At 40.8% G+C, this 22,927-nt stretch overlaps 1 protein-coding gene across 2 annotated transcripts; it reads right to left on the bottom strand.

The window, feature by feature from the left end:
• Positions 1–2,444: 2,444 nt before the first annotated feature.
• si:ch211-57n23.4 (immunoglobulin superfamily DCC subclass member 3) lies at positions 2,445–21,312 on the bottom strand. 2 transcript variants are annotated; one of them, XM_027012118.2, is made up of 14 exons: positions 20,985–21,312; positions 13,952–14,263; positions 13,009–13,153; positions 12,773–12,903; positions 12,501–12,638; positions 12,159–12,317; positions 7,371–7,536; positions 6,270–6,520; positions 5,753–5,917; positions 5,039–5,227; positions 3,876–3,992; positions 3,621–3,747; positions 3,355–3,490; positions 2,445–2,946 (listed from the first exon to the last, which is right to left on the bottom strand). In XM_027012118.2, exons 1-14 carry the CDS (start codon positions 21,031–21,033, stop codon positions 2,857–2,859), a joined length of 2,175 nt encoding a protein of 724 aa, XP_026867919.2. In that variant the 5' UTR covers positions 21,034–21,312; the 3' UTR covers positions 2,445–2,856. The 2 variants fall into 2 exon arrangements, with proteins under 2 accessions (XP_026867919.2, XP_026867920.2); XM_027012119.2 differs by having other exon boundaries at positions 2,865–2,974.
• Between the last annotated feature and the right edge of the window lie 1,615 nt (positions 21,313–22,927).

The following is a 22,927-nucleotide window of genomic DNA, read 5'->3' on the forward strand; positions in this document are numbered from 1 at the left end:
TTCCTTTAGCTAGTACACAAGATGTAGTAGGTTTTGTATATACCATATACCAGGTTTTGTATATACCATATACCATGATCAACATCTTGACTGACCTTACAGAATTTACAAGTGACTTCAGGCCTCAAACAACTTGTAAGGCTTTGAAACAGATTGCTTTCCTGATACCCTTTGTAGTGGCGTTCCTGATACTTCACAATAAAACAGTCAAGTTCTTTGGTTCCATTTGTAAATTACTGTAAAAATGAAGTTCCCTCGAGTCTGTTTTGTAAGGTAATTTTAGAAAATACGACCACTACTAGCCCAAGGTCTAACCATTTGTTATCCAATCACAGGGCATACACATCCATCCATCCATCCATCCATACATACATACATACATACATACATACATACATACTGCATAACATACATGTACGATTCATGTATAATGCACATACATGTGTGTTTCTGTGCTTTGGTTGGTGGAATTTTACAAAGGATAAAGACTATGAATGTTAAAACAGGTAAAAAAAGGTATTTGGTTACAGTATTATTACTCTACTTATTTGGCAATTTTGAATCACAATAAGAGGATGCAGCTGGTCTTTCTCTGGTATCAACATAGAAAATCTTATTGAAAATATATCCCATTTCTATTTTGGTTATTTTTTTAAAGTTAAATGGTATATTCAAGCAAAAAATGTAACTGTTCCATGTCATTCTAAGGAAGTCAGAATGAGGATTTAATTGACCATTTACAAACTGCCAATTAAGGCTTATTCAGGCCTCCTTATATTTTAAAGGCAAAAAAACTGGTACCAAGCTTTTTGGTTTACTTCAATTAAAGCACTTTTGACATGATTTCCCCTAGGAACAGGAATGGGAAAAATGTCACAACAGAGTAAGTATTTTAAAAGGATATGGATGAGAAAAAGAATAAAAACCACTTTCATTTTTACATCTTTGGATATCATTAAGCATGGTTTTCATTTTAAAAGCTTTTTTTTGGATATGCTCAGAATCTGGTGCCATGCCCATTAGTTCAAAGATGAGAGAGTATGAGACCACATTCGCTCAGTGAGCTCAAAACATTCTTGACCGTCTCGCAGCACCTGCAAGTTCCCATGGCAACCGATTTGGCATCTGAAGAGCTGACCTATTGGCTTGGCTTAAAAGCTTTGGGTCAGCTTTGGCAGGCTTCCTCTGGTCTCTGAGCAGCTGGAAATAAGACGCACACACTCTCCTGATCTTTTAGTTGCACAGTTTTTAGAGGGGAGTCTCCACAGAAAGGCCAGAAGATATCTAATTTCCCACAAGGCAGCAAGAAAATGATAAACTAAGGTCCATACTTTCCATGAAGTATTAATAAATTAAATCTCATTTTGTCTTTTTCAGGTTGGTAAAATTAGGCAGGAGTCTTTCCTCAAATGTGGGAAATGGCAGGATCCAAGTTCCCTTTACTGTGGGATAACTGGGACACTTTCCCACTGCCCACCTGCTAATCTGCTCTAAGGCAACTTCAAAGGATGTTGGTCCTGATCCGATGACATGATAACATGCAAGTTGACAGGCAGCTGTGGAAATCCAAGGTTGTTTTGGTCCACTACGGCTAAATCCGATTGAAGGCAGCGATAGTGGTGTGCCAAACCAGGGTGGAGCTCTTCATGGCAGTAACCTGGTGGGCATCCTGAGTGCGGGTTCTGGAGGTGGCTGGCACTGGCACCAGCATTGGCACACAGAGGAAAGGGGGGGGGGGCACACTGAGCAAACTTCACAGAGTGAACATCAATTACCTCAGTTCCCACCATGACACTCACTGAAAACCGATCCTACTCTGAGAAGTTTGATCAATCCAGGATCTTTTTTTTTTTTTTTTTTTTTTTTTTTTTTCCCCCAATTTATTTATTTATTTATTTTTTTTGAGGTAGGCTTGCTCAAACAGCAACAATGGCTCAAACATTCTGAGGTAGCTATCTTTGGAAGTGTACAGCTTTTGGAAATGGGAGAGAAAATAGGTCTAATAAAAGGTTGGGGGATCAACTGCCTTCATGGCTCCTCCGAGTTGACCAGCCTCCAGGCTAGTATGGTGAAGAATCTAACAATCAGTTCGTTCAGACTCACACAAGGCAACATCTATTTCTTGGCATTAGTGAATTAAGGCTAAAGGCAGGAACAAAGCTTTGTTCTCTAACCAGTCAAACTAAAAAAGAATATAGCTAGTCATGATGTGACTTCCCTATTTGGCACAATTTGTAGTTCAGTATTTCTGGCAGATATGGCTGAGCTTAAACACAGAGACTTTATCTGGCCCTAGCACATAAATATTCTTGGTGGGGGGGGTGGGGGGGGGAGTTAATTAGGACATTCTTTGTATAGTGCAATACCAGAATGTCTTATTATCAGTGGACACCATTGCTAGAAGAAATTTTGGTTTAAGCAGAAAGTCCTCTGATACTAAAACATAGTTATATTTCGTTGTTTATTTCTCTGTGTGCATCAGTGCCATACTTACTTTGGTGCATGGAAGTGAAATCAAGCTGTATTAAATGGACTCTGTCACTCAGTAACTCTCCTAAGCCTGTGATTAAATGTTTGGGCGTGTTAGTGTAGCACGTCAGAAAACAGATCTTAAAGGTATTAAGTTTTGCTCCAAAGGGACCTGAATAAAGGAAGAAAGAGGACAGCTTGTTCTCCTCATAAGATGGAATCTGTTAGTGAATCACTCTGAGGCCTGGTGCCGGGCCAATTAAGCCCTGACTCATCAATAGCAGCAGTTTTTTTTTTTTAATACTGAGGGGCCCTGAAGGGAGATTTCATGGGCAGGCCAAGCGGAGAAACCACAGGGAGGCAGAGTTTGTGGGAGGGGGGCCAGTGCTAGCCAGTGCCCGCTCCTGTGCCAGGCAGGCTGACGGAGTGCTGCTCTATGAGAACTTGCCGCTGAGCTGGCAGAGTGTGGGTGTGATCCTGGGGAAGGGAGCAGACGCCATCATCACTGCAAGTCAGTCAGAGCAATCAATCACATGGGTGCCTGATCAGCTCCATCCCTTCACTCTCACTGCGTGTGACCTTGGTTCTCTGCACTGTGCACTGTGATCCATCACTGTGCCATAGCACTTCAGTAAACCCTGTACAAATCTCCTTACTGAGAGATAATGCTAGGAGCTTTCAGAAAACAAAATTACAAGGCAGCTGCTCTGAATCTCAAGGTAAGAATATAAATTCTATTCAACTACCCCCCCATCCCCAACTACAGCATAGAAATAGACACAGTGGGTGACTTAGTTGGCTAATAATATAAATGTACTTCCTCTGCTGAGGGAGACACCCTTGCTGCTCTGATCTTAGCGGTCCATTTCTGAGTGTGAGTCCTACCTGAGGTAATAGCTCTATGGCTTGTACTGGGAGCGTGACTCCATGTTTCGGAATGCTATTGCTTGGGGCATGAGGCCCACCTTCTTCCGCACTAGGCACAGACCAGCTGTCCTGAGTCCCTTTTCTGCAGAGGAAACTAACACAGAGAAATCCAGCACTCAGAATAAGTCTTGGTACAGCAAACAGCAAAGGTGCATTTCAAATTTCCGACCTATGAGCTAAAATATACAAAAGCAATACAGGACAGTCTTCAGAGGGCACCTCACCTGCGGCGGTATCCAAACATGAGGAAGAGCACACAGAAGATGATGCAGGCCATGCCGATGTGGATTCCGACAACTATACCCCCCAGAGAGCCTGTGCTGGCCCTGCAGTTACACTCACTCCCCTTTCCTGAGCAGAAAAAAGAAAGTATCCTCACCCTCAAATACAAATATTTAATATCTTGTAGGTAAGGATTATCTTGTCAGAAATCAAAGCAAGCTGTCATTGAGCTCTTTGTGGACTTGCAGTGGACTTACCTGCGCTGGTTTTAGCACTGGTTCCATCCTCTGCCAGTGACACAAGTCTCTTGGAGCAGTGACTCTCTCCATTGCCATTATAGGCCACTAGTTTAACTTCATACACAGCACCAGGATCTAAGAAGCCATTGCAAACACATTAATCAAAAGTCCTATAATCCTTAATCCACCTTGCACATGCCAGCTCTTCTAAATAGATATTTATTGAACGTGAGTCACAGTAACACTATTGATCAGGTCTCGGTCTTTGCTTTTTGTTTGATGCAGAATCCTCTTGGCTCTCGCTGGGTTTATCCATCTCTTCTCATAGTCCCCTCTTTTATCTATCTTTTAATAGACCTGTTTGTACGAAAGTGTGTTTATATCTCTATTTTCTTTTTCAACTGCCTAAAATGTAACACTCCTGCTTTCTTCCTTTTCCTTCCCTTCAAAGCATCCCATATACATTACTGTATTTCAAACAATGCTGGTATACAATGACACAACTTTTATTCTTGGATTTGAGTGTGTAATAAAAAATGAAATTAAAGTGTAAAGTTAGTTTTAGCTCACTGGTATGTACATCACATGAGCTAATATACAAATTACAGTCATTTTTATACATTTTCCTCCCATTTTAGCCAGCCAAAAGTATTTGCACATTTGAAAATAGGACACTGGGGTTTACTTAGTCTCTGTTTTGTTTCAGCTTCAATGGGATAGAATATACAGCCAAAACAAACCACTGTCAATACATAATCTACAGTGTAGTATGATGAGTCGTATGATGAACTCCAGAAAGTGTGCTCTGTTTTAATCATTTTCTAATGCAATGAGTCAATAGAAGTTGTTTTCACAAGTTTTCACATTCATCTTGCTTCAGAATTAAAAATGACTATCATTTGTTATGACAAGTTCCGAATTTGAGGTCACAAATCAACATCCAAAGGCAAGTCACACTCACAGTAATTCATAGTCACCTAGTGCAGTGCTGGCTCTGCATTTGAACTGATTCATATATACACAGCATTTATTTTAAGTATGGTATAATATACAATTACACTTACTTAGCAAGGTGTAATAGTGATAAGACACAGTTCTGCTCACCTAGCAAGGTGCACACATTACACAGAAACATACTTAATAAGATGCACTCACACACATATGCACACCCCCACACTTACCAAGATGTGAAACAGTGTGGACATTAGTGTGGCAGGACATCTGAACTGGCCCCAAGAATTCTCCATGGGGAACCCTGCGGTAGGACAGCCTGAAGCCTTCAACTCTGCCTGGCTTGGTAGGCAGCTCCCACAAAACTTGCACTGAGGTCATGTTTACCACTTTAGTGAAGAACGCAGGAGGGGTGGGAACTAGGAAGGTTCAAATGAGAGAAATTATTGTTTTAGTATTGCAAATAACGCGGAATATTTTTCAGGGGCTTTCTAACTGAGAGGAACATAACAGTTGAGGGGGACTGCACAGGAGTGGGTGGAAAATATGGTGAAAAGAGGATTGATTTAGAGAGAGACAGAGAACCTGAAGGGCTAAGGAAGAGAGAGGGAGGTAAAGTGGACAAGCCATCTGCATATTTAGACAAGACAGATGAAAATGGAAAGAAAGAAAGAAAGAAAGAAAGAAAGAAAGAAAGAAAGAAAGAAAGAAAGAAAGAAAGAAAGAAAGAAAGAAAGAAAGAAAGAAAGAAAGAAAGAGAAAAGCTTAAGAGAGACATATAAAATGCATGGAATTAAAGAGTAAGTGTGCATAGAGACTAAATGGGACATGAAGTAAGAAAGTGGCCTAATGAAAAACAATAAATGAGTTCAGCAAAACGCAGCAATTAGCAGTAGGGGTGTATGCCTCTCTTCCCAATGTACAGTGAGCATATGGCTACATACCGCCCCCTAGTGTTGTAGTAATGACAGTGCTGGATCGCTGGCTAGCACCAAGTGGCGAGTAGGCTTTCAGATAGATGGTGTAGGTGGTGGCAGGCTCAAGGTTGGTGAGGTCATGCTGGTAGGTTGTCTTGCTGACAGCCTCTTGCAACTCTTTAGTGTCTGGTTCTGTCATTGGTAATTAGTCAAAAAGAGTGTAGATAAACCCATGTACATAAAAAAGTAAACTTCCCTAAAATCTAGTTTCATTATTGCCATTTTTGCATTTATCATCATTATTTGTCATTAATATGGCTTAGCTTTTCCAGAATTGCCAAAATGTATATTATCCTATGTGTAAGCAACTCTTAATTTGAGAGTCAAGGGGAATATGAGACACCATTAAGTATAAACATTATTAGTGTTAATTCAGTAAAAGCTAAGCACCAGCTAGTGATATATAACAGTTATTTGTAACAGTTTTTCTTGCTCTCAGTGCTGCGATGCAGGCAGTAAACACTGGGACTGTGTAGTCACTCACCTCCGATTTTACGGATGTGCAGCACATAGCCAATGATGCTGTCAGTGACCTCGCTCGGGGGCTGGCGCCAGGAGAGCTGCAGCATGGTTTTGGACAGTGCTGTGGCCTTCAGACCCTGAGGGGACTCAGGCAGCTCCTTAGCCAGAGACACAGCCAGACGCGCACTCGCCTGGTTGGTGCCTGCACTGTTCTCAGCTATGCACTGGTAGATGGCCTCATCTTCTGATGTGATGCGAGTTACTGCCAGGGTACTGCAGGACACAGCAGCAAATGAGAAACATTTATAAGAGCCATGACAAAAATGTTAGGACTGACAAGGTTAATACCTTTTTTTTTTTTTTTTTTTTAAGAATTCGAAAATAGGTTATATCGTTATAATCACTAACTGAAAATATATTTTTGTTTGTTGTTTTGGAATGTCTTAGTCGTTTGATTTAAAAAAAATAATAATAATAATAAAAATACATTAAAAAAAAGCAATTCACATTAGCAATTCACATACGAACATGAGCTTAAGGAATAAGCAAGTGGAGACTGACATCTAGTGGTTTAATGTCGAAATTGCTATGCAATTTAATATTTAGAAACAATGAATAAAAGTGATTAAATGTAAGAAACACGTAAACGCATAAAACATATTATGATAGTCAAAAATCATACAAATTCAACATAACTGCATTCTTTAAACAATTTGAGTAAATAAACGCAAATTAAGTCAAATTGAGTCATCGAACGCAGACGGACTTATTTATTTAGAATGACCATTGATCCTGCACCTATGCTGATTAACTGATACCCTAATACTTATTGTGTGGTATTGTTTGTTATAGCACTTATCCTTGTCTGATATAGAGCTTGTGCTTATTTTGCACTTCTTGTAGGTATCAGCATTGATTCCTTTATTTCAGCCTAATTCCAGTTCAGTGGTATCTTAAACTCTATCCTACAGTTCTGGCTAGGATACGTTCTATAAGTAGATGATTAAATACCAAAAAATCTAAAAATGTAAAATGTAAACAAAAGTTGTTTGGTCAAAAATCAGTAACATCCCTCTGTGTCCTCATGCTAATTGTTCTGCTTTAACAGTACGCCCATGTGCACCTGTTGTTGTTGGTGAGCTTGACGTGGTCTCCAGGTGTGAGGATCTTCCCGTTCTTCAGCCAGATGAGGTGAGGCTCAGGGACTCCTTGAGCTACACAGGTGAACACAGCACTGCCCCCTACTGGTTTGGACACGGACTGCGGCCACTGAAGGAACTCAGGAGGAGCTGCACACACACACACACAAGAATGTGGCAGGAAGACAGAGGAGAGGAAACAAGGCAGGGAGGGTCAGGGTATAAGTGGAAAACACGATGTTATAGAGTTGTGGAGTATGAGGAAACATCGGGGGGGGGGGGGGGGGGGGGGGGGGGGGGGGTAGAAAAAAAGGAAAACAATAATTAGGGCATAAAACTAGTAACTGAATAAAAAAGAAGATTTTGAGGTAGTTCATCCCTAGAGGCTTTGAGAGGGCTCAACACTACACCCAAAAGTACACTGAATAATGATATTATGTTATTATATTTTAGAAATATGTTTTTGTTTTTAGATTTTAGATTGCAGTTATACAATAAAGCTATTAAGATATCTGTTTCACTTTAATAAAAGATGACTGCATATGAATGACAAACATGATCAGAGCTAATATTTCACTCATCACAACAACCAGCCACCCTTTAAACATACACAGGGCTCAAATGTTAGATCTTGACCTTAAACCAAAGCGCTCTAACCCTGATCGATGACCCCTGAGACCCCTCCCCCTGCACAGTGGGACAGATGTGAGTTCACCATTCCACACAACACCCTTTCAGTGCCTTTACAATGGCCATGCATATATGTAGAGCACTCCACAACCCTGCACCATGCATCTCATTGACCTATTGACACAGACTAAGACCAAACCCCCCAACAACAGACCCCAAACACCTTCCAAAGTCCTCCTCTCCATGCATGGGAAGAGGATCTGGGACGGGGAGGGTTCCATGGAGGTGTGAAAGGTCAAGGGTCATAGGGAAGCGTATTTCAATAAAGAACCATCCATCAGTTGCAGTCATGGATGTTTGGGCTACCACAGCTTTCTCTGCCAGTGGGACCCCATTTTATAAAATAAATAGGCAAAAATATAGATCAGCTACACCTGTAAACACCCTAAAGGGAAACTGAATGCTTTAATGTGACTTAATGGGCAATGACCAGGACTTTTCATCTCTCTGAATGAACTACTCATATGAATATCCAGAGGTTTTCTTAAGATAAAGAACCAAAACTACATGTATCAGACAGTTACATCTCTGTTTGAAGTCTTCATAACACACATTTAAAGTATAACATTTGAATGAAGCCACTGTGTTTAGAGCTGGCTGAAGTAGAGAAGTGGGTAGTGAGCTATGAATGATGAGACTATTGTGGGCCAAAATAGGATGAGGTACCCCAGACAAAACCTTGGGAACAGGGAGAGGCTGCGTGTAGTCCACCACAGCACACTCTTCCCACACCCTTCAAGAATACACCACACTCCAGTATGAGTGGAAATTAGAAAGTATAAATTAACTCCAAAACGATATTCATGATTCTGTGTAATAATGCATGTTTCTATAAGGAAACCCATAGATAATGCATTTTTCTTGTTTTTAGAAGTATTGCTGATTTATAGTTTATACATAGTTTTTCATCCAAGTGTGTACATATATCATTTAAGACTAGTCCTGTGACTAGAGTTGAATCCAGTGTCATTAGACTTGCCAAGTCTTCTAGTCATCACACTGCAATAAAATAAATATAGTGCTTGTTCTGCTGATCTATAATGGAGCTTGCTACATGTATTGTCCTATGCCATTTCAGCTGGTGCCTTCTTGTCACTAGGAAAACACTTTTACCCCAGTGTAAAAGCACATAAGGAGCAAGCTTCCTGGGTGCTCTGTGGGGAATTACTGATCAGCTGCCTCTTCGCAGCTAAGACCTAACTGACAGCTTCAGTGTCTGTTCACATTATGGTATTGATCTGTTATCCTGTGAACAGAATCCCATACCTGACCTTTAGCTTGGATAGGAGGTCATTTCTTGAGGTCTTTTGTTATGGTATAAATAAGTATTATCTTGCCTAACGAAACTTTGACAGAAGAAAAACATATATCTAGTTCATGAACATTGTGTGAAATGGAGAGTAAATTTGTAGGTTAGAAGCAAATGTAAGACGTTTTAAAGGTTTAAGAGGTTTCAGAGGTGCACTTTGTATCACTTTGCTATAAGCCCTGTATGATGGCTTATTCCAGACCCTACTCTCTGAGACAAATGGTACCAGTAAAGGGTACCATTAATAAAAGAAAAAGATTTCCCACTGATTCTGCAAAAACCCCTTTGCTTATGCGCTGGCTGTGAGATCTGCATTTTGAAGCCATTCATTAATTCCGCTATAATTCTTCATGTGAAAAATTTCACCCAAATAAGAAGAGTTAAAGGGGCTGAATATGGTGATCCCCTATACACAAAGCCATATGCCCCCCTCCTTGAACTTCAGATCCCTGTCCCTGACCACCAGCTGTGACGAGAACAACCGGCTCCGCTGACATGGAGGATGGTGTGGGGGCAGGGTCATAGCTCGACTGTTACCCTTTCTCATTTGGGAGTCATAATTTCTGCCAGACTCCACCCCTCTCTGCCTCATTGGCTGTCTGTCAGGTCACACTCCACCCCCACCTCACCTCTCTTCGACTACTTTCCTAAGTGACCACTAGGTCAATGTCAAAGGTGAGAAATGAAAGAAACGACAGGTCAAAGGTTAGAGGTCATAGTTCTTCACACAGACACACAAACACATTTTTCACACAAACACACATTTTTTTCACCTCACTTCTGTCTCTCCTCAATTATACACATCCCAGTTCAGCATCAGTTTAGACCAATGCTTCTAACCAGAACAAAATGGGTGAAATACAGTGGGAGGTATATTAGTATGAAAGCCAAGGTTATGTGAGAGAACAGACCTCTCTAACCTTCCCACACACACACACACACACACACACACAAACACACACACACAACAAATGCAGACAAATGCAAACATGCACCTACATGTACTTAACGGTAGACATTATCCTGAACGCGAGCCACAATGAACTTGACTGGGATCTCTCAATGAGACATAAAGGTCCTAAAATGGATTACCTAAAAAAAGCAATACTGAAATGTCTGTGGTATTCTAAAGGCCTGGTTGGTATTTTATAATTAATGAGCTTTTAAACATTTAATGTAAAATGCAACTCCAGGTCATCATAGGAAAAATGTAATTATAGTTCCTTCAGAAGTAGGCTATAATTTTGAAGTATGATTATACTATCTTTGATGTGATCCACTGGCCAATCTGCTGTCATTCATATGAAGCTGAACATAACCCTGTATCTTTCTGGCCTAACAAGGGCTTTAGGAAAGGCTTGGGACTGGATATTTCCCATGTTGGTGAAAAACCATAAGCTCTTTGTTCCTCTGCTACCCAAAATGTAAATCAATAAATTAATGAATATATTAAAGATTACCTCCCCAAAAGGGTTTGGCTGCACTGCCAAATCCTTTGTGTAAGACTGATGGGGGAAAGCATTGATTGATCAGGTTAAGTATGGACACTTGGGAGAAAATACAGCTGGGTGCAAGGATCTCACAAACACAGAGGGATTTAAGCATGAGCATGAGCCTTTTCACCACAGTGTCAAGGGTCTAATTTTCAGGTAGACAAAGTAGTCATTTGTACAACAGTCATTTTGCCTCACAAAGCAAAATTAAATAGCAGTCTATATTAAACATAACATGTTCTGTGACCATTAATGACCGCTTTGTGGTCCTTACTGAAATGGTGACCAGCTACCCTGAAGACATCCAATTAGAGAAGGCAATGCTATAGAGAAATACGAGCAGGCTGAGCACAGAGATAGTAGGAAAGTGATAGATGAGCAGTGTCACCATAAGGCAAGAAGGGGGAGTTTCCTAATGGCAGACTCCATTACCCAGGCTGTAGCCCTCCTCCCTCATGTCCAGCTGGACAGTACCTTCAGTGCTTAATTACTAAAAATGCTAGTCAAGTATCTCACACCATTAGAGTAAAGGAGGAGGGTTTAAAGATCCCTTTACCTCTTTGTGGGAAGAGGTAAAAGAGAGAGGCAGAGCCTGAATATTGACTTCTTATTGACTTCTCACAGGCACCTGGCCAATCAGTTTCCAGCAGTCATGTTCAAATCCAACTCAGGTTTATGCATAGCCACCACACCACCCAAAGTTTTGTTATTCTAATTTGCTTACTAGTTACACACAATTACTTTTGAGTTCTGCAAACAAGCTATCACTGTCATGTGTGTCTATCTGGTTTGTGCTTCACTGCACTGAGAGTGCAGCTCACAAGAAACAGCACTTTGTCTGTGTCTTCTAGACCAGGTATTCACAGTCCTCAAGGTCCAGGTCCTACAGATGTTCCACCCTCCCTTTACCTGGGAATCAGGTGTGAGGACAGTGGCCCACCAGTTACATGAATAATTTAATAAACTACAAGGGATTATAAAATCCTTTTTAAAATCAGATTTGAATTTGAGGTCCAGATTTGAATACCACTATTTTAGACTATAAGAAGGAGTAGTGTTGTCTATCAGGACATACTTCAGATATGTACTCAAACTGTTTTTCACATTTCATGGTTTTAGGCAAATATCTCAACTTGCCAAAGTGGAGTGAATATTATTATCATTTAATTATAATTATAATTATAATGTTAATTATCATTTAATTACAAAAGTTAGCATTTAATTATGATTCCATTATAGTGTTGCTGTGTTCTCTGAGAGGCTGTTCTGGAGAGGTTTACCCTGAACTACCAGCCTGCCCAGAGCGGTACGTCTCATCCTGGTACCAGGTCGGTTGGCAGCACATACATACACTCCCGAGTGCTGCAGGGACACATCAGAAATCATCAGGTTCCCTGTGCCCAGGACCTGAATGCCTTCCACACCTATAGATCTTCCATCTGAAGATACAAACACATAGACAACAGGGATGAATGAACAAGAGTTCGTATACTAAGAGAAAAACTATGTAATGAGCCATTACTGTTGCCCAAAGGAACAATGTCTGAGGCTAAGTGCATATTGATGATATTAAAGTCAGATGAGTCCTTTTTCTGTTAAGTTGAAAGTGAGAGGATTCTAACCCAGTCTACTCCAGGACACAATGGGTCTAGGGTTCCCAGTGGCAATGCACTCTAAGATGGCTGTCTGATGGACATTGATGGTGAGGTTCTGGGGCCCAGACAGGATGACTGGTTCCTTGTAGGTGCGCGGAGCTCCACCTGTCAGAAAACATAGAGTTAACAAATGAAGAAGATGAGATCACGGCTTAATGAAAATGGATAAAACAAGCATAACATCAGGCAGTATGACAATCACTGAGAATCTTCCCTTAAAAATAGAAGTAGTAACTGACCAGTGATATTGAGCTGAGCTTCGTGGCTGTAGCGAGTGTTGGCAATATTTGTTGCTACACAGCGGTACATTCCAGCATGTGACTTCTTTGTCCCTGTGATCTGCAGAATACCCATTGGGAGAAGAGTGTACCTGGAGGAGGGTGAATGGGTGAGTAAACTCAGGTAATGGCAGAGTATTGGTCAGATTGCAAAGGGCCCAGGTCCAAGGAAACGTTGCTATGAGCCTCTATATTACCTCTCATCTGATGTGCCAATGGCAACATGATCTCTCTCCCAGGTGATGCTAGCCTCTGGAATACCATTCACCTGGCACTGGAAACGTGCCACTCCCCCCTCCTCCACGGTCATAGACTCAGGATGAGTGTGAAACTTTGGAAGGGCTGTGTAGGTCAGACAGACAGCAAGTGAGCATGCCACTGCAGGCAATGATGAAAGAAATCACATGACATTTCTGATTTTTACCAACAAGAAAGACACAGAGGAGTAAACCATCTGGACCATTAAAGTGCTTTATATAGTCATAATTTTTTGCCAGCAAGATGCTAACTGGAGTGACCTAGCATGTTGTATTGAGTTTGACATCCCTAGGGCATGTAACACTAAACTACACAAATCTTTTTATACCTGAAGGTTTTGTTTTTGGTGTTTGATCATTTCCATATACATTAAACAGTATTGGTTGCTTGAATGTATATGTTCATCCAGTAAAAAGGGAAATGTGCTAAGAGAAGAGAGTACAGACCAAATAACCTGCTCATTAGCATAATCAATAAAGGGGTGTGAGGAATGGGGGACTCCAAATGAGAGAGCATTGCCATGGAAACCTTGTGCCTTAAGGGAGAATGACCTAATCACAGTTATAATTCTACTGGATTACTCAAACCTTTTGGTTTGTTTGAACCAAATGGAAGGTCAGTGACAAGACGATACGGTCCAAAAGCATAAAGTAGGTGAAAATGTTTTTTCTACATTACCATTAACTTCAGCTTGTCAATATTCCTTAACATACTCACAATGTTTAAGCAAATATGAAGTTATGAGATGTGAAACCAATAGCATTATTAGGTATCAATCACAAAGCTGTATGTTGTTGATTTATACTGGAGTTAGAATGGAGTCCTATAGCGCCGGTTAATGGACACCCTGTGCTCAAAGTTAAAGTGAGGACATGAACTCACATGCGAGTTGCACACGGGCCTTGCGGCTGACCAGCATGCCGTAACGGTTCTGTGCAGCACAGTGGTACTCGCCGGCATCTGTCACATCTCCATCTCGCCTCTTCTGGAAGCTGCGGATCAGAAGGGTGCCATTGGACAGCACTTTGGCCCGGGCTCCTGCTCCAACAGGCATAGCTTCTCCATTCTTGAGCCACATCACGGTGACGGGCCCCTCGCCCTCCACAAGGCAGTCCAACATGAGTGGCCTCTCCCGCACCGCAATCACATCGCTGGGCTGCTGCAGAAAGGCCAGCTCCGAGCTGTTACACACACCTGGACATGAGAAGCAAGAATCAATGATGAGCATAGCTGGACTGTGTGGAGAATACATTTGCACCTATGAAGATGAGAATTCAATAATATATTAGGCCTGTGATAGAGTACAGAGATGATGACTAGTTTTTTATGATGATGAGTTTTATGATGACCAGTGTATATCATCATCAGCATTATTATTTGATGATGCACATGATTTAGTGATGATTCAAGTGACCTGTTATTTTCAATTTTTCATTAATTTGAAAAAAACTGCTGTTGAGAAAATGGAACAAGACATAAATACACGTGTCTTTAAAAAGCTAACTTCACAAAAAGGTTTTAAGATCTTAATTCGCCTCATTTATTCTTTATCATAAATCATCTTATTGACTGATACAAAGAGAGGAATGTCAAATAAATAGGAAAATTAAATCTACACAAGCCATAAGAGCAAAACTTTAAGATTCCAAACTGCATTTAATCTGCCTCTCTGGATTGTTCTATATTCTGACTATCCGCTTCAACTCTGTATCACCAGTCCAAACCTGGTTATAATCAGGCCAAATGCTGTGTAGACACTGAGCCAAAAAAGCCTGTGACAAAAGCAGACACTGGGTCCAAAGACTGTGAGGGTTATGAGGTTATGAGGTCAAGTTAGAGGAGCCACTTCTGCGTAAACCCACCCCAATGACAATAGCACTGTGACAACTCTTTTTCCAGCTCTGTGGAAAAAAAAAACCCAATCAACCACCAGGAGCCATCAGTTCTTCTCTCAGATTGGGCCATCTGCCCCCTACTTATGCAGACCCCCACCCATCCACACCACCACCCAGACCCCAGTTTCTTTTCACGCTGACTCGGAGGTGACTTTCCCATGCCACTGGCTCACCCCATTCCTCTCAGTGTCTGACCTTAAGCCATGGCTGTTTCCCCCATTTTTCTTTCCTTTTCACTGGGATGTCGCCTGTCTCCTGTCTACCCTTATGCCCCAGATCAACACTGGGGGATGACCAGTGCCTCTGTCCCAGCTGTTGTTGGGTGAAAACTTCAGTCTGCTCTTGAACTTGCACTAGAGAACATAGAATAGGGATTTCCAGTACCTGTTATGTTGACACAAGTAACCCCCACATCACTTCCCTTACAGCTGGAAAAATCAGACTTGCACCTGCTTTAGCTCTTGACCATCACAACACTTGCTCCTGGTGCTGACTGAACTACAAATGTTTTGCATTTGGAACCTCCTGGAACTAACTAAAATACACACTGAGCTATATGTCTATATGTCTTCTATTGTGACTTATGTTCAACTTTACCAACATTTAGCTACATTTACTAATACACCGGGTCTTTCACAATGTAAGCATCAAGCTTCATCACAGATTGGACAAGATATTATAAGAGGACTGAAGCACAGAGTCAGAAAGCAGTCTGCTACTGAGCATCGGTTTTGAAGGGGAGATTCTCCCTTCACTCCTGTTGTGATGAAGTGCCACACTCAGCAGATGCTGAGGGGGATCCGCCTGGCTCAGCTGTGCACGGTTACGAGGGTCTGCTGCCTCCTGACCCCTGTTCATACCAACCCCCGGGCTGATAATATAATTCAGTGGTCCCTACTGAGGGAAGGAGGTTACGGCACGAATGAACCATAGTGCTGTAAAGGCCTAGGATGCTAAATCTAATACTTTTAGAAGTAGGAGTTCATGCATAGAGTGCCTCATACATCTATTTCATACACCAAGCTGTGATCTTTTCTTTGCCACAATAAACAGTTAACAGCAAATGCTGTTATTTTATGTTTATTTTCTGTATAAAATGTCTAGTGAGTTTAACCCTCCCTTTACTGGACAAATGTATGCAGTAGTTTCTTGAGTATCCCAGCATACTTATGTGAGTGCTGTGAGAGGGACACTATTACTTTATAAACCCAAAATGCAGCTGGGATACTTGGGCAGCAAGTGTGGTAAAGATAACCTAAGGGATGTTTTGACTATAAAACCTTTGAAGTCACTCGAGATGTAGTCCTTATGCTAACAGACCATCTCACCATAAAATAAGTGCAGAGCAAGTATGATTGAGTTTTCAAGTCTGCAGATGAGCTGTTTCAGTCGCAGTTGAAGATTAGTCAAAAATGAGCTTTGGAGTTTTTGTTGTGGGGTATCCAGAGCAGCAGGAGCCCTCCACCCATTCCCGCCCCTCAGGTTGTGACCTGAGCCCCTAAAAGGTCATGAGAGAGTTGGCTATGGGTGGATGGTCAGGGTGGGGGTCTGTGACGACAGCCTGTGTTCAGTCACCACAGCCCATCTTTAACCCCCTTCTCTCCATTGTCTCCACTTGGGGTTGGCCCTGAACTTCACAGCTATTGTGGTGGACAGACCTTGCACTAAGCTTTTCCAGCCCCCAGCCAAAGACTGTGAAAGGCCCTGGGCACCCAGGTTAAGGCAAACATAAGCAAATCCTTTGGCGGTTTTTAAACCATGTTCTCTTGCTCCAACTGTTTTTGTGAGGCAGTTTGTGAAAGTAAGACAATTTGGATATTACTAAAACAATTCCAGTTAGAAGATGAACTTGAAAGTGTGTTACTTTAGCTGTGTTTCATGCAATTTATCATATAGTACATTATGTACACATATCAAGTTTACAAGGAGGCAGTCTATAGATCATTTAGAGAAGACAAAACCTGCAATATTTTTACTATTCTAAAATTTTAAATTTCAGACTAATATTTTTTTTCGAATAGATATATCATTAGATTATGGGCTAATCATAGCACATAGAACACATCTCAAAGGCCATGTTCGAGCTTCAATGCTTTTTTTTTTTTTTAATTATGATCATTATAATTTCTTTATGCCCTTGCCACCCCAACTCCAACAAAACAAGAGAAGATCTGTGAGTCATTCAAACTTGGCCCCTTCTTGCAAAATGTGTTACAAGCGTTTGAGCAGAATTCCAAATGCATATGCACATTCACAAATTCCTTTCCCTTCTTGTCCATTATGTTGATGACTGCAACGCAAACAATGGCTGAATACAAACACTGGGGGAGGAATTGTAAAGGAGCGAGGAGGAAAAGAGGGACTGGCAGAACTCCGGGGAACGAGGTGGCCCAGGTCTCCGTCTTTTGTCTCAGTAATGGGAGTTAAACTATGCCTGGCTCTGACTGCCACAAGCTCTTAAACAGCATGTTGGCCAAACATTCCTTTTTACTGATAGTAGGGAGGCCACACAGGCCTTTTGTTTAAGAATGGATTGTCATTAGCTGGCATATGCCAAGTTCAAAGTCATGCAAATACCCCACATTTCCAGTTGAACTTGGGAACAAACACATGTCTTGTTTGTACCACCCCCTGACTGGGAACAATTACTAACATGTATTGTCTCAAACCATTGTTCCTATTTTCTTAAAATGACTGTTTCAATTACAACTGGCAAACCAAATATATTATTAACATTTTATATTGACTGCAAATATGTTTCCTTGTGTTTTAAACAGGATTTCAACTAATTAGCATTTAAGTAATGTTACGGTAAAAAACCTTTTGTGATTAGATTATGTTGGATGGTCAACACTTTTTGTAAAGGGCTTATCAAACTACAAACCTTTAGTTTGGATCAATAAGGGGTGGGAGGCACACATGAGTTTGGCCTGTAGTGTTTAATTACTAGTGTTATATGACCTGGTTTTCCATTAAGCTATAAACCCAGTAAATAGACCCACATTCCCCTTTAGAACAACATACCATGTTTAGCCCCATAACCTCACTTATTAGTAGATGCAGAATTAAAAGTGGTCAGACCCAGACCTTTGAGTAGGTGTCTGGATCCATTATATAGAGCTTTAAATGTGTAATTTCTCAGTTTGCTCTTTAAGGGATGTGACTGACATTGTTTGCATGGGTCAGAAAATTTCCTACATTGCCATTAAACAAAAGTGCACCATAAGTACCCCTGCTGCTACCAAAAGGTTAAGCAGAATCAAATAATTCTGTATTTGAGAATTCAGTATGCCCAATCAATTGACTGAACTGGGCTTTGTGAGAGGTGTGATGTTTCATTTTAATTGACCAGCACAGTGAACTACACATTACTATGGTCACAGCTCTTCAGTCAACAGAGAGAAATTGTATTGTTTTAATGAAAGCAATGAATACACAAGAGTTTATGGTGGACAAAGAAAATAGTCTAATGAGGTAGTATTAAGTAAACATGATCACTCACATCCTCTTGGGTAATCTGTCGATAAAGCCCCATAGGAGATGGGTTCATTCAGGGGCTCTTGACCACAGCAAGCTGCAACTCATCACTAGGCTCTATCACTCTTTACAAATAACAAAGGCTTCCTAGCACAACCAAAGAAGAACCACAAATGTATACAGGATAGATGAGCTGAAGGTCCCTCTTTATGGGTTTGGCAAGCACAAGTTTTAACACTGGTTCTTACCAACAGCAGCACTTTCGTCTTTCTCTGATGGTGTTATTTTCTTTAGTGATAGTCCTTATTATTTTATACCAGTCTAAATCTTCTTAAAGAAGATTATTAACAGTAATAATTAACAATTACTTAAAAGTATAAAGAACACCTTATGGCATCCCTCCAGCCCATAAGGCTTAATAAATGACAAAATAATTGTGTGAAATTTAACAAAAATTCCTCATCCTCATCCTCACTAAATAGCTATGTTCCTTCCCTTAATGTGCATCTTTATCTTAAATTAAAGTGGACCAAAACACTTTAGTTCAAGTTTAGCAGTCTGAAGGTCTCAGCTATGACTCCATGCACAAATGAAACTTTGCTCAGGACAATGTAGCGCCCTTTAACTACTCAAATAGTGGTGTGGTCTTTCAATTATTCAAATCAAGAAGATGTAAATAAAAGACAAAAACTATAACCAAAGTTCTAGTTTAGCTCTAAGCCTATGGGCTAAACGTCGCACAGGTGTTCCTACAGGAAAGAGATTTAAGAAGGGATTAGCTGCACGAATCCATGCTGTGATATGCCCACTATGTCAGGCTCATAATGGTACCTTCAGCAGGGGAGAGCCATGAAGGATTACCTTAAGCCAAGCAGAGATAGAGACATCGCCCACCCATCTCTGCTGCAGAGTGTACTGGCCTGTTTCAGTCCTACTGTGGCCTTATGGATTAGCCAGAGGGGTGTCTTGTCTGAATTAGAGGGATCAAGTTTGCCTGCTGGAGGGTCTAGGTACACCCAGCAGAAGTGTGTGGGGCGGGGGTTGTGGTCGTTGGCAGCTGTGGGGGGTTACCCCAACAGACACATGCACACACGCACACATGTGCTCACCCAAGGCTTTAATGAGGTTTCAGTCTCAGCCGGGTTCTCCAAAAGGCACCGCCAGTGTTATGGAGATGAGGGTGTGAGGGTCAGGTCAGAGGGGGCAGGGAGAACTGGCCACCATTGTCTCTATGGGTCTTTTTTTGCACCCTTCCTTGGACTGTTCTGCTGACCAGGCAGAGGATCTCAAAGGTTAATGTGGCCCAAGGTCATTGTAGTCTCCCCACCATAAGATCATGGGTCTCCCTCCTCCTCCCTGGGACTTACCACCTCCTTCTGTTCAACTGCCTTGGCGCCCTGTTTATTTATGCTGGGGGAGAATTTGCACTACCCAGATATATAGAGATAAACACACATTTGCAAATAAACTTTTAATAACATGTCTAATAGAATGTGAAGTGCCTCTGGAACAAACATTCTGCAAATTAAAGCATGTTGTTAGTATAATCTGCATTTGGATAGAGACTTTCTCAAATAGTGGCAGATATGCTTGGTTAATAAATAAATGCCTAATGTTTTCACCCAGTTCATAGATTCCCGATTCCCTAATCCTCAAATCATTATTTAAAATCTAAACATTATTGTCAGTGTCAGAAATGTTTTTGGATTTGAGACCTTCACTGAGCAAAACTCTACATTTGTCCCCAACTGAAGAAAGCACTTGAAACCTATAAATATGATTTAAGATTATATCATAATCTTAATAACTTTAGTAGGCTTTATTATATAGCCTACTGATTCTCATGCACGTTCTCGCTACAAAACCAGAAAAAGTTTCGAATGTGCCTAGCGCATTTCTGTCCGCATTAGATCACTATTTATTCAACATACAGTAGGCTATGAACATCAACTGTAAAAGCAAACTTCAAACTTTCCACAGCAGTGGCGCACACCAGCGCGACTTCAAAGTTTTGTGAGCATCCAACTTCAGCATTTCCGTTAATTTTCGCGAAACAAGGATTCGCAATTTGTAATTATAAAAAGCGCAAAATATAAAAATGTGATTATGCAGAACATGTTACGTTCTAATTTGCTTGAATAAACTTCAACCCAAATCACGAACTGCGGGGGGGGGGGGGGGACGGACAAATATGCGCAGAATACACAATACAGCCTACATTATACATTCTCCACTAATATAGCATACATTATAACTCCACTATTATTCTAATTAAGCGTAAATCAGGTAAAAACCTATAAAAACAATTTTACAAACCGATCTGACTTTTCGTAATGATCGATGAATTAGCCTGTAGGGCACCTAAGCCTACGCGAAAAATCGTGATTTGGACAGTCTGTCAAAACAGTGAGTTTCACTTTAAATGTAACTTTTAGGTTACACAGCTCTATTCAGTCACGCAGGTCATAACCGCAGTGGTCCGTCGTCAAAAGGTTTCAACCATTAGCAGAATTATAAAATTCTATAAAAGTAATCATACTCACATGAAAAGACAAATACGAGTAAAACGATCAATAGAATCCGTGGCTTCATTTTTATGGGTAAATCCAGTTGCAATTGAAAGTAAACTTTTCCTCTGGAAATGTGTGAAAAGTTAATTCGATCGTGTTTCGGAAAATCTTGATGTAAACCTTCGCTTAGATAAATATTAGGCTACACCGTTTTTAAACTTAGGAAAACATTTCTACTTTCACGCAGAGACGCTTTGCCCAGCGGGTGCTGGCGGAGGCGGCTGGTCACGTCTTAAGGCACCGTTAGAATAGTGTTTTGGCGAAAGGATCAGCGGTCATTAGTTATTCGACGTGTCTTCGGTTCCCCGCTGTCATCCGCGGCCAGTGAATGGACACTAATACAACAGCTTTCCCCAGCATTGACAGGTTGGTCCGTGCTAAACCAATCACAAACCGAGGCGCACCCTGGAGGGTTGTGTACCTAGCCTTAGGCGTGATTGATGTTCATTTCAGGAGATCGACACTTCTGAGAAGGAATGGTATAAATCTATTGTACCTCATAAGCGCTGACTAAAAATTACAGGACTGTAAACTATTAACATGACCATGTGAATTTAATGTCTAATAAATAGTAAGTGTGAATAAAATAATTGTGAATAAACTTATTTATCACGATGCGTCTATCAGCGTTAACTAATTTTTCCGCAAATTCGGCTTTGGGATTCCGGCAATAAATATGAATTTTAAACAAGAAAGGGAAGGGGACCCTATTAGTTAGACGGCTACAAATCTACAGTAGGACACTGAAGTCTGTCTCCCCATCCCAGTAACCCCATCCTCTGTACGTTCGATTTCCCGGCTCGAAATCACCTGTTATCCCAGCTCATAACAATCTCGAGAATTAGCTTATGTTATGAACCAGAAGTATTAATAGGGAAATCACAAACATTTGAAAAGGTCTTCAGACTGCAACTAAGAATTACTTGGATACAAGCACACATATGTTATGAGCAAAGAGCATACTGGTAGCAGTGTGATTTTCAGCACCGAGCTTTACAGTAAATTTACTTAACAGGGAGCAAAGGCTGTTCCTGACACTTCCCTGACAAACTTGTGCCATCTTTTCCATTCACCTCAGAGTTTATTTAGTTCCTTTGTGCTCTAGTGTTCTTTGTCCTTCAGTCTTTCTCTATGGTCCCCCTGAAATTTTCAAACCATCTGCCCAGCTATCTTCAATGGTTCCCATAAGGTGTTATCAAATCCACACTTCTGAGCATTCGAGTTCATTGGTACGGTTCTCTTTTAGATGCTATTGGTGATTTGGTTGGTGATTTACCTAATGTGTGTTTTAATGTGTTGGATGAGCTGACAATTCTTCATAAGATGAAACTAATGTGCACAAAACACATCAGCACTGATTAACTGCTACACATTTGCAAACCAATAAATAATATACCCTATGAGAGCCACTGATGACTTTTTGCAACATTTGATCAAGATTAAGCACATCACAATAAAAGCAGAAACAAGGGCCAATCGGAGCAGTTTATATTATGAGTTTAGATTCTATAATGGTATCCAGAATCTAATTCTTTGAGATTATTTACGTTAACTAGAAAATGCGTACATGTGACATAAGTCGTTTTCAATTCACATAGTGCACCCCAACCCCCACAAAAACCCCACAAAAAACACCCCTACCAGTGTTATGATCGTTCTCTATCAGATTGAGAGTACAGCTCTTCTCAGAAAGTTCAATGGCTGGTGTATTATTAGAAAGAAAACACTTTTTGCTGTTTATGAAAACTTTTATCCTGGTCCCTTATTACAATCTAACAGGTGTGTAAATGTCATAATATAAAAGATGGGCATATAAAGGCTGAGCATTTCCTTAGACCTTCATAAAGATTCACACTCTAGTTACACTGCAGTGTTTGGGCTTAATGGTATGTATAGCCTGAAGAAGATAATGCCAC

The sequence above is a fragment of the Electrophorus electricus genome, chromosome 8 (assembly GCF_013358815.1).
Source record: "Electrophorus electricus isolate fEleEle1 chromosome 8, fEleEle1.pri, whole genome shotgun sequence".
Taxonomy (NCBI): Eukaryota; Metazoa; Chordata; class Actinopteri; order Gymnotiformes; family Gymnotidae; genus Electrophorus; species Electrophorus electricus.

Coding starts and splice junctions, on each gene's coding strand:
- si:ch211-57n23.4 (XM_027012118.2), bottom strand. CDS start 21,033: ATGAAGCCACGGATTCTATTGATCGTTTTACTCGTATTTGTCTTTTCA. Junction 14,264..20,984: donor ACTCGTATTTGTCTTTTCAT/GTGAGTATGATT, acceptor TCTCATGTCCAG/GTGTGTGTAACAGCTCGGAG. Junction 13,154..13,951: donor GGCCCGTGTGCAACTCGCAT/GTGAGTTCATGT, acceptor TGACCTACACAG/CCCTTCCAAAGTTTCACACT.